The sequence below is a fragment of the Haliotis rubra genome, unplaced genomic scaffold, assembly GCF_003918875.1.
Source record: "Haliotis rubra isolate DU_JTF1 unplaced genomic scaffold, ASM391887v1 Scf366, whole genome shotgun sequence".
NCBI classification, from domain to species: Eukaryota; Metazoa; Mollusca; class Gastropoda; order Lepetellida; family Haliotidae; genus Haliotis; species Haliotis rubra.
Genome location: NW_025767042.1, coordinates 818,353 through 836,997, shown reverse-complemented (window position 1 = coordinate 836,997; position 18,645 = coordinate 818,353). Strand labels below are relative to the sequence as shown.

Sequence of the window (18,645 nt, the reverse complement as noted above, 5' to 3'; positions counted from 1 at the left end):
TCGCACTACTTCACATTCCCCTCATTTCACTAAACGGTGAAAACATGAATCATTTAATGATCAGCGAAGTATAAAACTAGATTAGAATTCCCAGGAAATGAGATATGTTCGGTCAACTGATTGTTTGAGGATTAGATAATGATCAGATAGCACAGTGACAATCTAATCAACCAGCCATTGGAAACTAAATGCTTTTTCATTGCCATATTAAACTTATTGCATATTCCATTGCTGCAGCTTTGTTTCAAAGTATAAATGGTTCTCATTTCAACAATAGCTGAATTTAAATAGAAAAATATTATTTTCAATATATATATATATTATTAGATGTATCAGTTGCCATTGGTAATGGATTGCCCCACCTCTCATGCATTTGGTGTCGTGACGACGACAGTGGAGAGCCTCACTGGGTAAACAGCGCCATGTCTTGTCCATCCTGTCTCAGTCCAGCTGCCATTGATCCAAGAGGAACACTGACTGGTCCTCCAGTAATGAATATTCAATTTGATTGGTCAACTCTGCCAGAGGTCAAATCGTCTTTAGGCGTTACACTACTGTGATCTGCCTACTGTTGCCTTCTGTTAGGACATACAGGGTTTAATGACTCCCTGCAGAGGGACTGAATATTACAGACGGACTTGGAAGAGGAGTACTGTGCAATTATAATGCGCCCGTGTCCATCTTGAATGAGGATGGACAGTGTGCCGGATGTAGAAGCTGAACATAACGTACAGGGCTAATAAGCCTTCCTGAAACGGATACACGATATATACTGTTCAAACACTTGCCGTCCACAAATCAATGTCGGCTTGTTAAGGAATCAAACTTTATGGATGGACACCATTGACAAAATTCTTAAACAATGGCTTAGTATCGTGCTCTTAAACAAAGCAAGATTTTAGTGTGGTGTGAGTTTAAACATTTACTTGCACTAGGTAAGTGACTGGCATTGCTTTTACTTGCTTAATAGTTGAAGGGAGAATCGATTAAAACTCCCCTACAGAATAATATCGCATGTTTCTTGCCAAACCTTCTCAGCAGGAAGGGGAGAGGAAGGATATGTGTGTGATGGAATTTTGAAGATGTTTACAGTTATGTTCTCAGTGAATCAAGAAACAGAATTGTCAGATAAGATACAGGCATTCCAGAATCAACAATATTATGTGTCCCTGTGAGACATTGGCGCCTTCCAAGACTTGCTAATGTTGTAAGGGGAATATTGGCAATAACTGCTGAGGTCCTATCAGGGTTTGATGGGGACTGATAACAAGCTGCCAGGAAAGCATTGTAGGTTGCTCCGACTGTTTGCAGCCAAGACATTAACTGTCTGATGTAAACAAAGTCTGAGGCGCTGTGACATTTGAAGAACGGTCAGAATCCTAGATCTACTTACATAGTTTGGTGTTGAAACTCTGGATTAGAACTCATCGTTGGATATATCATTCAAGAATTTGAAGGATTTCATTCAGTTATATTTGACCTTGGCTGCAATATTCAGGATTTGTCTTTGGGATTAATCTAAAGACGTGTGTGTCAAGGATGGATTTGTTCTAACAGGAAATCCCTGCTTGAGGGTAAAAGTGGAATCTTACAAGTCAAACCTTAATTTGTTCCCGAAAACAATCAGTATGCATTTTGTCTTTTATTGATCCAACACAAAATCATCAATATTGGAAACCATCAACAGCCATTTTGTTAAAGTCATTAGTATTCTGAGCTTTTTCAGTTATGAAAGTTGGAGTTTAATAGCATACAAGCTGAGCAAGTACTACAAACAGTTATTTGTTCAAGGAGATATTGATAAACCCATAATTGTTACAACTGTTAACTTTTTTTTCATCGTGTGTGCAACGTTCCATGCTAAATATCAGGAAATTTAGGGTATGTGGCTCTAAACAGCAGCTAATGGCTTTATCAATATCTAATACGAGGGAACATTGTTAGTTTTCCTGCTGCTGAGCTATCATCAAAATCTGAGGTTTTACAAGTGCAGGATCCCGTTGTAATTACCGTCGGTGATAATAGTTTTAACCATTTCACTGCTGGAGTCTCCCGAGACTGCATTACCACGAGGAGCTTCAAAGTTCGGTCCTGGAAACACTGGGGGATCTTTGCTGTGTGTTTCTGTGACTGTTCCAACGAGGATTTGTAAGTGGCTGAGAGTATTAGCTAGGAGGTATGTTGAGACTCTGGTGTGTAGTGTGACACTCTCATGTTGTTCATTGTTAGAAAATGTCACTTACCTCTAGTTTGAAATCCTTAGGAATAAACTTCAAACTGGAATCACTTTGGAATCTTGAAATAGAATAGATCTGGTATCTGCTTCAAGCCCAAGGATGGTAAATCTCATGCAGTGACAGAGATGCTGATTCTTCTTTGGTCTCAAGAAAGTGTCCTCCTCAAGATCCCAACTTGTGATAGATGATAAGTGTTCGCCTGAATGCATTCAATCAAAGTCATACACAAATACATTGTCTGTGGCTCAAGTAGTTGCAACATTGATTTTTGATAAAAGCATTTCTTTTGATAATTTGTGACAAATTATTTGTTGGAAGGTCATTCATTAATGTACTGTTTTGTTACATGGAAAATCGGAAGGAGTGACAATGGCCCCCAGTTCACGTGCATGTATGTAAATAGTGTTTCTCGTAATGGAAATTGATTCTGCATAAGTATACAGACATTAATTCCACGAGAACAATTACTGCTGAGCATTGAACAGGTGGTCCATATTGACTGAAAGATGAGCTGTTTGCAGCTATGAACAGTCACAGACGTATATGCTACCTCCACAATGCTTCAGCTAAAAACTTAACCCACTCTAACTGTGGACGCTTGTGGATTGATTGAAAACTGCCAACTGGGAGTTTTCACACCAGAATTGATTCGCAATTCCACTTTGTAATGGCGGGAATGCAGTAACCGACTTGCAGAGTTGGATCCAATGACAGGACCGGTGGTGTGAAGTGGTAACAAGTGTCGGAGCAGACGGACACTACACCATTGCTCTGTTGAGAGTATATATGACATGGTGGCCGTTTTTATCACGTCCACGTTAAGTAGAGCAGGGCTCGGAGCCAGTCTGGTGCAGAATGTGATGTTGCTGGAGTTGGAGCATTGTTATTGCTGAGGCATCAAATCCTGTGGCAGAGAGACTTAGATTGATCCAATTGATCCTTGAATCGTTCTACATCCTATGAATACTGAATATCATCACCGGATTACGTTTATTTGAAATTGGATTTCGGGATACTGTGTAAAATATCCATATTTGAGTGCAACATGGATATTTTGTGATTCAATTGATATGTGATTCATGGATGTGTCCAACAGTGTGAAATAACAGTGAAAATATACAGTGCAGTCAGTAAATAACAGAATATATTCCTGTTGGATTGGGAGTCAGTTTGACACTGGATATCGTAATGATACTTTTCACCAATTTGTGATCTGAGAAGAATTGAACTGCTTGAACTAAATAGATTTCTGAAAAGGTCATACTGCATTTTTTGTAAATCAGAAAACAACTGCATTTTTTGTGATTCAGAAGACATTCTTACAACACAACAGCAGAATATATGCTGGTTTGTTGACTCGTCAGATTCTTTTTCGAAGTGATATTATCAAAGTTTCCCTTGCTTTTTCGTGGGAGTGGATCTACCACAGTGTGTGTGTTGGAGTTCCATTTGAGGAACAGGATCTGATAGCCTGAAATTCTTACTCTGTAAGATTCTACCCTGTGTGTGTGTGTTGAAATTGTGTGTACTCAAGATGAGGAACAGGGTCTGTTGTACGCAGATAGCCTGAAACTCTAGCCCTTCGTTGTGGGGATAGATCTACCCAGTGTGTGTGTGTACTCAAGATGAGGAACAGGGTCTGTTGAACACAGATAGCCTGAAACTCTAGCCCTTCGTTGTGGGGATAGATCTACCCAGTGTGTATCTGTTCATCTTGTGCTGAATCTGTTGTTGTTGCCCGCCTCCATTAATGTAGAGTAGGGAAGTGCAGCTCCTCAATGGTCTGGAAGGTGGCGGAGAAGTTATGGCAGCTCGCCTCTCGGGACCAGAAACCACCAGCAACTATAGGCATGTGTTCAGACATCGATGAGGCAGACGTCCTCGCACTCCACGAGGAGTGTGAGGAGTGTGAGAGTGAGTGTCCTCTCCTCCGTGACGTTGACGACGCTGATGACTGTGACAGCAAGCGTCCTCTCCTCCTAAAGCCCAGTAACTCTTGTCGACACCAGCGTCGCGCCAGTCACAGGGGTAAGGTCACTGTTTTAACAATTTGTTTTATCAAGCAGGGATTTATCTTGACCTGCAAAAAGGCCAGTATTCCACCCAATGTTCCCAAACAAAAAACATTCCCCGAAAGAATTAAAAAATTCTCCAATTCACATCAAGCTACAACTAATAGTATACTTTGTAGCTGACTGGCTTGTATTTCACTGATCTACCCTGTGAAAAAGAGGTTTTATCACTTGGTTTACATTCCTACATTGAAAGCAATGTATACATACCTTAATGTAAGAAAATATGAAGTGTAAATATTCCAATGTTCATCAAATTATATCTTTCCAATTTGGTTGACCAGGGCACTTAAGACACCTAAAACATCACTTTCAATCCATCATATATTTATGGTAACAGTTGGGTACTGAATGGTTTTGTAGGAATGACGGTAATGTTATCTCTGTTAGATGTGTAAAAACAGATTCATAAGACACACTTCCATAAGGCCGGATATTTATCAGTATTTGCTGTATGCTCCCCAGGGAGTTGAAAAAGTATCGGAAAGTACGATAGTGTCCTATGACTTAGGATAGTAATGTATGTAGCACCGTGAGCAGGCAATGTGCCTGGATATGAGCGCCATATAAGCGGACTATTACTATTTGCTTTTTTCACAGCTAGTTTTGCAAAAGTCAAAAGGTTAATTAATATATGTGAGTGTTAAAACATTTGGCTATTTGAGGAGCACTGGGATAACCCAGTGGTGAAAGCATTTGCTCGTCACACCAAAAATCCCGGTTTAATTGCTCACCTACAATGTGTGAAGCCTATTTCTGGTGTCCCCCACCGTGATATTGCTGGAATACTTCTAACAGCAGTGTAAAACTAAATTCACTCACTCACTCACTCACTCACTCACTCTCTCTTTTTTCAGAAACTAAGGCAAACATTGTATTTCATTCTTGGTATTTTGTGTCTTTTTTGTGTGTTTTTTATCCTATTCTCCCAACAAAACTGACCTGACCTATTGGTCAGCAAATCTCATTTCAACCTAATCCATAGTTGACTTTAGCCACCGAAAAGGAAAAATTAAACAACTGAGAATAGTTCAGGGAAAAATCATTATAGATTCATCCCTTGTTTGCTAAGAGAAGCATGGCTGCCTCCCACACTTCCATCAGCCAGTAATGATATAAGTAATCAATGGTGTAGCCAAACTTGAGGTTCCCGGGATCTTCCTGAAGGTCACATACTCACCTCAGACCACCAGTTCCACCTTCCATAGCTACTGGAATGAGGAAGGAGGCTGGGAAACTAGCCTTGCTGGTATGACTTACTGCCAGGGGACATTATTTCCTTGCTTAGTAATTTGGTATTCATGCAGTTATTTGTCTCTTGTACAGGATTGTATGGAAATGTCACAAACCAGTCCCTCCTTAAGGTCATTTGTGTATCCTCTTAACATATTTATCATGCTATAGTTTGTATGAAAAGATATACCAAAATGACTCAAAATGAAGATCAAATATAATTGAAAAGAATATTAACCTGTAAACCTTTTGTTTTCCTATTTGTTTCTTCTTTCATGGGTACCCGGTACACCTCATTCCGTCTCTACATGGATCTTATGAATGGGTAAACTTGTCATCTGTTAGAGTAGTATCATATTATTATGTGAGTGAGTGAGTGAGTTAGTTTGGTTTACGCCGCTGTTTAGCAATATTCCAGTAATATCACGGCGGGGACACCAGAAATGGGCTTCACACATTGTACCCATGTGGGGAATCGAACCCGGGTTTTCAGTGTGATGAGCGAAGGCTTTAACCACTAGGCTACCCCACCGCCCCATATTATTATGTAGAGGTTGTGGCAGGACAAAACAAATGTCATAAAGATTCATGTATGTGCTTATTAATGCATTTCATAGATATAGTTTAGTTTTGAGTCCTGCGTGAGTTGGCTGTTAAAAGATATACCTAAATTACACCTAGATGATCGGGTTTAGAATTGGTCCTCAGCAACCCATGTTTGTTGTAAGATGGGCTTGATAGTTATGATGCATCATATTGAAAATAACAGTATCCTATAACCTAATGAACACCATATTTATGATATTGATAATAAAATATTAACCCACATTATTGGATAGCACTTAGCCCATAAAGTGAGTGAGTTCAGTTTTACACCGCACTCAGCAATATTCCAGCTATATGGTGGCGGTCTGTATATAATCAAGTCTGGACCAGACAATCCAGTGATCAGCATGAGCATCGATCTGCGCAATTGGGAACCGATGACATGTGTCAACCAAGTCAGCGAGCCTGACCACCCAATCCCGTTAGTCGCCTCTTATGACAAGCATGGGTTATTGAAGATCAATTCTAACCCAGACCTTCACGGGTAACTTAGTCCATAGGACTGAGTTTGAGGTTTAGGGGATATAGCATGGTTGGTGGTTTAATCCCATGCTTTTTGAAACATGTTAGACAATGGTACTTTATGTTACCTTGCCTGGTGTTTTGCTATTCGGGGGATAGAACAAGGACTGTGTCTGAGTAGGGTGTCCATTGTACAGTATGACATGGTACCTTGGTGGTATAACACTATCAAACTGAGAGAGAGGAGATATCGTTTGATCTCACACAGGCAATATCTCCTGTGGAATACAGTTTTGGATGATAAAAGCATGTATCAGGTATGAATTGTATCTCACCCATAGTATCAGGATATGTATTGTTTCACCCCTACTATAGTAATATATACTTAAATATGTATTCAGGGAACAAATGTAATTTTTCGAAGGGTGCCACAGGGCACCTGACATATAATTTAGGTATGTCTTTGAGAAAATAAGTGTGCCAAAATGTTTTATGATCCAATTTAACCTAGAACAATTTTGTTATGTCAATTTACTGTAAATAGATCAGTAAACCGGAACTCTCTCCCTATCACCATTAAATCAGCAGTGGACTTTAATTCCTTCAAACGACTTCTCAAGACTCATCTGTTTTCACGGCATTATGACTAGCTACTAGTCCCTCATTGTATATATGTATATTATCCACCCACTTTGTTAGCGCTTTGAGCATGGGCCTTGTGCATGGAAAAGGCGATTATAAGTTCACATTTATTATTATTATTTTTATTATTATTTTTATTATTATTAACATCATGTAAACTTAAGAGCTCCCCTTTCCTGAACACTATCATGACTGCAAGAACAGTTAAGCTTCAAATGTCCTGGGCCCATAAACTAACCCAGAAACTCTGTTATCATCCAAAATAGGATTTCCTGTCATGGACACTGGGATTCAAAATAGCCACGCCCTAGTTTAGCTGTGAGATTGAGAGAGGCACCATTAAATAATATGATTGGGTGCAAAATTAGGTCTTGAATCATTTGAATTGGTCATATTTATTGCATTTTCTATTAAACAAATCATGGTGAGTATCATCTGTGCTTCAAGGGAAAGTATTTCATCTGTGCCATTTCAATATTTACCCTGGCACCTCAAGCAAATCAAGCACTATTTCGATCGCTGTGATGCTTGTCAAATTTTGACAGCCATCTGTAAGTGAGAACTGAACACCTGGCAGGCAAACTCCGTACAGCACTTGTCGCCTCACCACACCTTATATCTAGCAGTAGAGTAATGGAGTGTATGGTCCAATGTATGGCTGCAGAGAGTTTGAGGTATAGTTGAGATTACGTATCAGTTACCGAAGTGTTATCCTCAATGCATGGCTGTCCATAGTCTCTCGTACAAACCCTGAAGCAAATATATCCAAGAAAGCCCACGCAAGTCTAGAAAAGTCTGGATTTCCACAGTTTCTGAAAATGAAGAAAGTCTCAGGGCTCCTTTTCATTATATTTTATTTTTGTTTACTACGAACTTGTTTCAAATATGTTCATTTCAGAGACTAGTTGTTAGTCTAGGCTGTCCAGTGTTTGAGGTATAGTAGAGATTACGTATCAGTTACCGAAGTGTAATCCTCAATGCATGGCTGTCCAGTGTTTGAGGTATAGTTGAGATTACGTATCAGTTACGGAAGTGTAATCCTCAATGCATGTCTGTCCAGTGTTTGTAGTGTGTCAGTCACCGACGTGGAATTCTGTATACTCCTACAACTTTACTGCTTCAATCAGCTGTTTTACATTTAACCCAGAGCATTCACATTTCTACAAACTGAATTTAGAATATTTGGGCGAAGTCTACACTTTCTAGCTCTCAGTCTGAAATTTAGGTTGCTTGGGCCATTTGGATTATGTTTGAATTTGTAGATATGGCTTTTCTGAATCAGTCAGAAACTTCATATATTTATCTGTTAGTCTGCCCTATTCCAGTTGCTCTACCCATTAAAGCTCTTGATTATACCTTAATAGAAATATTGGGTATTTGTGGTTATATCTTTTGAATAAAGATAACTTCATATATTTATCTGTTAGTCTGCCCCATTCCAGTCCCAGCTTTACTCAGCAGATGCTACCACTTAAAGCTCTTGATAGTTGAAGACCTTAATAGAAATATTATATTTTACCATATACCTGTAGATAACATTTTTAAGGACTACACACTACCACACTTTCTTGAGTATAACGTGCATCCATGTATAATGTGCACCACCCTTCATGGGATTCAGTATGTTTGTTTTAAAATTGTTGTCAAATTGAAAGTCAAAGTATGGCCACTGACATTTTTTTTGATAAATGCATCCATTCACGGTCTGCTAAATTTTGTTTCATGGTGTCAGAAGCGGTAATCAGAACATGGCCAAATTATAAATAATAAATAATGGTGAATTGGTGCACTGCTGATAACTTCACGCACAATTTTGCTGAATTTAATGTGAGCAATATTGAAAGAAATTTGCGATAACATTAATAAAAAAATAAAATAAAATAAGTAGAGATATACAATGAGCAATATTTATAACCAGTGAAATTGCATGATTAAATAACCTATTTAATTTTGGATTTGTTGGGCGAGTATTTCCAGTGTTATGTGTCAGGAAAAATATCAAAATTCATTATTATGTGTATAACTCCCAACACTCTCTGCAGAGGTATGTTGTTTTTTAAAGAAAGGGTGCAGTATATCCACAAGAAAATATGGTATTCTAGTAATCAGTGTGCATGTTTGATGAAGAAATATATCTTAGATAACTTTACATATGTACCCCTGTTCATTCATAATGAGTGAGTGAGTGAGTTTAGTTTTACGCCTCACTCAGCAATGTGGCAGCCATCTGTAAATAATCGAGTCTGGACCAGACAATCCAGTGATCAACTGCATGAGCATGGATCTACACAACTGGGATACGATGACATGTGTCAACCAAGCCAGTGAGCCTGACCACCCGATCCTATATAATCGCCTCTTATGACAAGCATGGGTTGCTGAAGACCAATTCTAACCCGGATCTTCATGTTTATTCAGAAATAGGCTTCTGTAGTTGTATCCTCCTGTCAACATGTTATGTTGAGACAGCACAAACATGATTGATTGGCAAATAAACTGAATGACTTGTTATGAAAACAGAAAACATGGGTAGGGTAACTCAGCTCAATATATCTCCTGTCTGTAAATCAAAATTGTCAAATACAAGTCAAGCAAATCAACAACTGTACTGTAAAATAGATAAACTGTTTATTCATGAATGGGTATTTACAGAACTCTACGGTAACGCAAGCTGACATCGAGGCAAATCAGTAAAATATGGCCATGTACTCCGGGAGCTTCTAAACACTCGCTGTTGTCAAATTATTGATTATCGATTGCAGATTTACAGATTTATTTCCACCACAAGATGTTGGGGCTCCATGACCATACTAGTCTTAATGTAAACAATGTAAACTGATTATTTAGTTCATTTTGCAGTGATATTTGTTTACTTTTGTTTAATTTTATTTTATTTATTTTTGTCGAAACAAACGTGTTAAAGAGAGAGTGAAAATATGGCAACGGAATTATATCAGTTTATTTTGGGGCAGGTGACTTTTAGTGTTTTATGTCAGGTTTTTCTGTTTAGTTCCAGCGGTTGTGGACTCTTTTATTTAATAGTTGCATTATTAATATTATTATTATTATAACATGGATATTTATGTCGCGCTTTAATCCATCCCACATTATGTTCAAAGCACTTCTTTGTTTTTCCCTGGATCATTGGATGTTAATCACACACATCATACTATCAATCTCAACTCCCTGGAGAGCATACAACTCTTGCTGCCACTAGGCACACCGAGTTAATGTGACTTTTCCATCCTTTCGAGGTACCCATTCACAGCTGGGTGGACTGGGACACATAGTCACTTTTTGACCAGTGAGTGGACATTTGTTAAATATAATTTTGTTTTAAACAGGTGACTTCTAATTTGTACATTTCCATATGATGCCCAAAGTGTATCCCAGATACACACAGAAACATTTCCATGTACAATAAGCCAGATGTAGGACTTGCTGTGTTCTTCACTGTGGTACAAAACATGCATTGATGGTCACACATTTGATCAGTAACTAAAGATGTATAAAGACATATATATACATACCAAGCTGAAAATGCTACATTGGGTAACTGTCATACTATTTTTGTGTCTTTTTCATACATATTTCTATGCACAACATCAGTTGGATTATGGTCATTTATTGTAGGGCTGTGTATTGATAGAGATCGTTAATCTTTAACTAAATATTGATTGATTATCGATAAATATCGGAGAAGTAACATTGAGCAAAAATGCCAAAAAGTCACATTTGTGTATGGATTACTAACAAACAGCATCCTGAATATAATTTAGAAATAAAGACATAAGTTTGTGTATTGTTTGAGTAACTTAAAACTGTATTTCATAGCAATAGTTTATGTATGATATTCTCGATGACACAATTTTCATATCGATAAATGTTACTTATTCTTCCTATCGACGATATTTCCGATTATCAATATGTTTAGTCAGCACTAATTCATTGTGATTGAAATATGGAGCTGATCTGGAACTCTGGATTAGTTTGTCAACACAAATGCACATGGGTTTCACGAACGTGGTAAACATCTAAGGCCGGCATCACTTCCTCCCATGTGAAGCTGACACTCTCTATCACACATCATGGCTTGCTCTGACACACTCTAATATGCTTTGACACACTGTGATATCTCTGACAGAATGACGACAATCATCCAAACTCGACTGTTACTCACTAGTGGTGGTCCGATTAATTGAAATAATCGAAGAGTGGTCGCAATGACAAAATGACCAAGCAATCGATCATGTTTTCTCATAATCGAACACAAACAATTTTAGAACACTTGTTTGCAATAACAATATTTTCAAAAGGTTGATTTTGTCTCTACATTGCATAAGCACTACAAGCTCGTTCCAAGTCATGATTAAATTTATCTTAACAACTCCAGGAAATGTATGTTCCTAACATACTAGTCATCCTTTAAAGATGTGAAATTTGCAAATGTATTTTGTGCAATTTGCGAGAAAAACGAGAGAATTATATTTTTTTCTTTATTTTTGTGCATTAACAAACATAACCAGGAAAATTTGATAAATGACGCTAACCAATTATTTTCGATGATTGATCGGTTGTAATGAACCAATCATCAATTATGAGATTTAAACCAATTCCCAACACTACCACTCACTCGCTGACCAGTTGGGTGATACTGAGCCTGCTGTCATGTACCTGTCATCAGATCTTGTTTCAGTTACACTCTCTGATGATACGCTTGTGATAACAGTATTGGCAGTGTTCAGAACACTATGTCCTCTGTGACAGCAGGTGTTGGAAATTTAATCAATATTTCTGTTGGAATGAATAATTTGTTACATTTTATTGATGGGTATTGCTGTGGTGACTGAACCAACCCCTAGTAGGAAATAGCTTCATTGATTGGATTTTGTGAAATCCTTACACCAACCAAGGCAGAGTTGTCACCCTTGACCGTGCCAGTATCTGTTTCTTGTTGATTCAGATCCCAAGATTTGCCCAATTTATCAAATAAAAGGAAGTTTAAGAACCAACCCCTAGTAAGGAAATAGCTTCATTGATTGGATTTTGTAAAATCCTTACACCAACCAAGGCAGAGTTGTCCCCCTTGACCATGCCAGTATCTGTTTCTTGATTCAGATCCCAAGATTTGCCCAATTTATTCAAATAGAAGGAAGTTTAAGAACCAACCCCTAGTAAGGAAATAGCTTCATTGATTGGATTTTGTAAAATCCTTACACCAACCAAGGCAGAGTTGTCCCCCTTGACCATGCCAGTATCTGTTTCTTGATTCAGATCCCAAGATTTGCCCAATTTATTCAAATAGAAGGAAGTTTAAGAACCAACCCCTAGTAAGGAAATAGCTTCATTAATTGGATTTTGTAAAATCCTTACACCAACCAGGGCAGAGTTGTCCCCCTTGACCATGCCAGTATTTGCTTCTCATGGATTCGCGTCCCAAATTTGCCCAATTTATTCCAATGAAAAGAAGTTTAAGAACCACTCTATACTTAGGATTTAGCGTTATTGATCACAATGTTGCTGGCCAAAGACAATATACTCCAAGAAAGTCAAACAGGGCTTCATTTATTCATGTGACGATATTGTCAATCTCTCCACTATAGTGATTTACTGTAGTCCTGAACAATCAGCTATTCTTTAACATTTTTGGAGCAGTATATCGCCTTTGGCAAACATGCTACGATCAGCTGAATACAGTTCAAAATAGCATTATAAACTGAATTAATTAGTGTCGACATATGCTACACACCAGAAATGCATTTGCCCCCTGTTGGAAGCTCGCCACATCTGTTTGATACATGTTAGTGACTTCCCATCATCGGCATGGATGATGCTCAAGGTTGCATCCCACTGCTAGTCAATGTAGAACATGCAGTTGTCATACAATAGCATAAAGCTTCCAGTTTGGGGCTGTAGATGGCTTAGTGGTTGGCTTGTCGTGCCCAAGACGTTGGCCCAATTCCAATCATGGGTAGACTCTCTTAATTATGAGCTAAGAACCCATAATTTCTAGTGTCCTCCAAGAGCTCCTAAAATGCGTAGACTCTGCGAACCCAATTTCTAGTGTCCTCCAAAGCTCCTAAAAATGCGTAAAGCCTTGTTCACTAACTTCTTCAAGCTGAGAGGCAGTGAGTTAGTCTAGTGGTTAAAGCTTTTGCTCGTCATGCTGAAGACTTAGGTTTGATTCCCCACATGTATATACTGTGTGAAACTCATGTCGGGTGTCTCCTCATTCTTCAAGCAGAACCCACTATTAAGTGACTGATAGGGCTGTGCAATATAACTGGTTTACCGGTATTTACCGGTTCAGACATGAAAACGATACGTATTGCGATACGCTGATCGAAAACCGGTATTTTGACATGCATTAGGAAAACTTTGTAACACTCGGAAATCTTCGGATATTTCCGTTTTTCACACCGGAAGTCATGCGATTGTTGCAAAATGGTGACACCCAACAATGAACAATACTAGGGCAAAGGTTTAAGCATGGCAGCGTTTTGCATTGAAGAAGTTCACGTTTTTTATTTTGTCATGATTAAAAGTTGGTATTAAAGCTTAATCAAGCATTGTGAATTTGTTGTGTTTTTGCTTTATAATAAAGCATTAACTCGATTATGAATAATTTTCTGTTTAAAAAAATTCTGGCAATATATTGCAATACATATCGCAATATATGCTTTCGCATCGCAATATATCGCAATATGAAAATTCTCTGCAATACCCACCCCTAGTGACTGAGCATCATTATAATACCCAGACTAGCTGAATGTTCTTATAGGAAAATAGAAATTAGTCATGCTACAGGGAAACATAGACCCAGCAGGTATGGGTTAGTTGATTTTGTTTAACATTAATTAATGGAGATTGCTTCATTTCGAATGATGATAGTTGCAATATTTCTTAAAGTTGTAGGACAATATACCCATAGCAATGACTACTTAACCATCCAGTGTCTCCCAGATATTAATGTTCATTTCTTAGTGGTTGTTTCCAGTTGTACAAAATCATTTGGGTTGCAATTGAAACAGTAGGTTAGTCTGGTTTTCTAAAACAGGTAAGTATTGGCCTTTTAAGTTCCTTCAGGTTTACCCAGCAAGAACTTTGGGGTATATCCGACCGCGTTAAAAAAGAGCAAGAGCCTGGTGCCCAGACCAACCAGTCTGAGTCCCACTTAATAAGTGTCTGTGAAGTATTCATTTCACTGCGGTGTGGTATCTCCTGGACTAGCTCTATGAAACCAGCTTAGTCTGAGGACTCATACATAAACACACGCATGACGTGATATGAGCCAAAATACCTCAAACGTTAACCCAATTTCAGTCACCTACAGTAGCAAGAACTCTCAAAGAGCAAGAGCTCAAAACCCAGACCACCAGTCTTCCTTTATAAGTGACTTGAAATTTACTCGATCAATTATAAGCTGACCAAGTTTCAACGCAATATCCTAACTCACAACCAACCTTCTTTCATGAGTTACAGGGGCGGTGGGTTAGCCTAGTGGGTAAAGTGTTCACTCGTCATGCCGAAGACCCGGGTTCGATTACCCACATGGGTACAATGTGTTAAGACCATTTCTGGTGTCCCTGCCATGATATTGCTGGAATATTGCTGAAAGCGGCATAAAACTAAACTCACTCACTCGCTCATGAGTTACTTCACATTTACCCTAGCAAGAGCTCTGAAAACTTCAACTCAGACCCTCAACCATCTTCCTTCACAGGTCATTTCCAGTTCTACAGATAATGTCACTTTAATTCCCACATAAGCAGAAGAAACTCAGAGGCACTCTCAGAGAACATTTATTTTGTACATTACACAGCCCTTCTATGAAAGGGTATGTGTCACAAGAAAGATTGAGTGATGTTATATGCTGTCAATCTTGACATTTACTGTATCCACCATTGGCAATGAGAAGCCAATGAACTAGAGAGAAACAACAATAGTCTGCTAGGAGTCCTGGAATCCATTACACAGCCTTTTGTACACACACAAGGTGGTGGGCGTTTTGCTCAGTTTGTTCACCTTTGAGTTTATTCTTCAATAAGCAGCAGACCTGAGTGCCCTGAGACCAGTGTGATGCTGTAAGTTGTGCTCTAATACATGTAATCTGAACAGGAAATTCTTTGATATGCCGGTACATTAATAAACTATCAAGAATCTGTGCTCCCAGTCATGTTATTTTATTATCAGTATAATTTGTCATTGTGTTTCTGCTGTTGTCCAGAATTTGTGCATACTGAATAGTGTCCTTTATATGCTGATCCTGTGACAATGTTGACAAAGAACAATTTAGGGCAGACAGGTTCCTTCGTGATTCAGGTCTGAGGGGTAGCCTAGTGTTTAAAGCATTCACTCATTCAAGCCGAAGACCAAGTTCGATTCCCCACATGGGTACAATGTGTGAAGCCAAGTTCTGGTGTTCAACACCATGATATTGTAGGATTATTGAAAAAAAAGCCCTGTGTGAACTTACCACTCATACTCACTCACAAATCACTCTAACTCACTCACTCACTCACTCACTCACTCACTCACTCACTCACTCACTCACCCACTCACTCACCCACCCACTCCACTCACTCACTCCACTCACTCACTCACTCACTACAATGTGTGAAGAGCACGTCTAGTGTCCCCTGTTTAATATTGCTGGAATATTTGCTACAAGCAATGTAAGCCGAGAATCAAAATCAGGTTCGAACTGACCATTAGTTTCTGGTATACTCAAGGGATGTAACTCTGCACAGCAAATTACGAGACCTTGACTTGGACACCTATTTCTTTATTCAAGAAGCTTGATGTCCCCATAACGCTACACAGTCAAAGTATGGCATTTATGACATATGTATGTCTTTCAACTAAAGTTCATTTCAAGGCATCAGTATTGGTAATCTGACCATGGTTGCTGTAAATAACAGTGAACTGATGTCATCTACTTTGCTTCACACACAATCTTTCTGAAATATATTTATAGAACAGGAAATGAAATTTCAATTAAAGTTATAAAATAGGTGAAAGACGTAAGTCCATTTGTTGACAAGGTATTTCCAGTGTTGCATGCTCGATAAATAATAAAATGTCATCAGTTTATTTGCTATGTCTGGGTAATCAGCTGTTTAAGGGAAATTCTTGATGAATTTTCGTGAGCCAAGGACTACACAGTGTATACAAGGAAGCTGGTGGTTCATATTCTTGGATTGTTTTGAGGTTTGACTCCAGTCAGATAATTCTGGGTTAGACTACTGTAAACGTATTACCGGTATATATCGCGCAGGTTTTATTTTCGCGCTTTTCGCTCAAAATATTTTACCAGGAATATTTATACACAGCCAATAAACCTTTCATTCATTCACTCAACCCACGCTCGCCTCTGAGTTGTTACCATAACACATCAAGTTTGAAGAAAGAAATCTATGGGAATCTTAAAATGACAACTGATAGTAGCATAAAGAATCATACTTAACTGTCGCTGTAATGGATTTCCCAAATCATGTCCCAATCATTACTGATTGCACGAATAATTGACCGCGCGATGTAGTCTAAACTGTCAGTTAAATTTGCACCAAGCAAAAAAAAGTATGTTTACAGTATGTCCTCAGTAAATTATGCTGTTGACACTCTTACTTCCGACGTGATATTGCTGGAATGTTGTTAAAAGTGATGAAAACTAAACTCCTTCACTCACACCGTTACCAAGTCGAGAATTGTGTCCACAATACAAGTCACTGGTCTGCACAGCCGCCGTCAGAGGGAAGATTGCTGAATACAGCATTAAACAATATGCATTGAAACTATCCCAACAAACATGTGCATTGGTCAGTGGGGTAGCCTAGTGGTTAAAACATTTGGGTTCGAATTGGGTTTGGTTCTCCACATGGGTACCATGGGTGAAGCCCATTTCTGGTATCCCCTGTCGAGATATTGCTGGAATATTGCTAAAAGCGGCGTAAGCTAGACTCAATCGCTCACATGTGCATCAAGTGACCATGAACAAGTGATCAATTTTGTACAACTGTGACCCATGTAGATAAACTGTCAGCATACATGAAATAACAAGGATACGATACATTCTGATTAATGTATTATTAATCCTGAGGAGATGTCATTGTTATTGCATGTACAAAATATATTTTACAGGAGAAAGCTAGATAATTTGTTGTAAATTTGTTAATTTGTTATGACCTAATGATGTGGTGTTCATACTATCATCCACTTGTTTGCTTTTGGTAAATTAAGTTCTTGCTTTATGAGTTCCATGAAGGGTATTTAGAAGTGATGAATATGAGTCAAAGATTTTGGATATCAAATTCTGTATTTGTTAAATGCAACATTTCAGTTTTATTCTTTTCACCTGAAGCTGGAGTAAAAATTCACTACGAAACGACATGTTTAACAAAAATAGAAGTTGATATCTAATAAATCTGTGGATTAGTTTTTTCCCAAGTTAGATAATGTCACATTTTCATGTGTGTTAGCATACAATAAATGCCTTTCTGTTGAGAGGTTTTGACACATTTTCATATTGATTATTATTTCAGCCTTTCCGCTGTTAGTTTTGCAACAAACATGTTCAACATTTATTGGCTCATCAAGCTGTTTTCACCTCTTTGAACAGCTACTTATAAAACACGAGAAATCTGAATACGCACAAAATCGAAAACATGTCTAAAATACAGTTAAAACCACTTGGATAAAACCAATTGCTTCTGTGAAAAGTGCCTCTGTTCAGATTACTCACATGTCCGTTGTGACTTGGTAATAAGCACCGAAAAACCTGAACCGGCTTAAGTTACCTCCCTTGGCAGGAGTGACAGCTTTAAAATGCCAATTACAACATGATGAAGCAAACAGAGGTTTAACTCTTTATCTGCCGACAGATGTGGCAGGGAGCCTGACAGTTCTCAATATGTGACGTGCGGAATCTGTATCAAATAGCAAGCCTTGTATTGTTCAGTTGAATCGAAGCATGAATTTCCATTGCAAAAACAGCTATGTTATTTTATGAGTCGGAGAAGGCTTTCATGTATTGTTACTTTGACCGCTAATGTTGATTGCCTGGCATCAGTGGTGGTAATCTAATCATGGTTGCTGTACATAACGTTGAGTCATTGGTATCTGCCAGGTTACATGCTTTACCGGAATTATGAAATTGAATATTTGGATTAAAATCCAAAACCAGAGTGAGTGAGTGAGTTTAGTTTTACGCTGCACAATATTCCAGCTATATGGCAGTGGTCTGTAAAAATCGAGTCTGGACCAGACAATCCAGTGATCAACAGCATGAGCATCGATCTGCGCAATTGGGATAAGATAACATGTGTCAACCAAGTCAGCGAGCCTGACCGACCGATCCCATTAGTCGCCTCTTACGACAAGCATAGTAACCATGA

General features: G+C 38.5%; 1 protein-coding gene across 2 annotated transcripts in view; it reads left to right on the top strand.

The window, feature by feature from the left end:
* LOC124285694 (cyclic nucleotide-gated cation channel beta-3-like) overlaps positions 1-18,645 on the top strand; it is a 239,839-nt gene that overhangs the window by 65,849 nt on the left and 155,345 nt on the right. Inside the window, exon 1 of one of the 2 annotated variants that reach the window (XM_046721971.1) lies at positions 3,863-4,265. The exons of the other annotated variant lie outside the window; for it this stretch is intronic. Coding sequence (XP_046577927.1) covers positions 4,016-4,265 — 250 coding nt within the window. The 5' untranslated portion in view covers positions 3,863-4,015. Of the gene's footprint in view, positions 1-3,862; positions 4,266-18,645 lie in introns of those variants that run through there. 2 annotated transcript variants of the gene reach the window in all.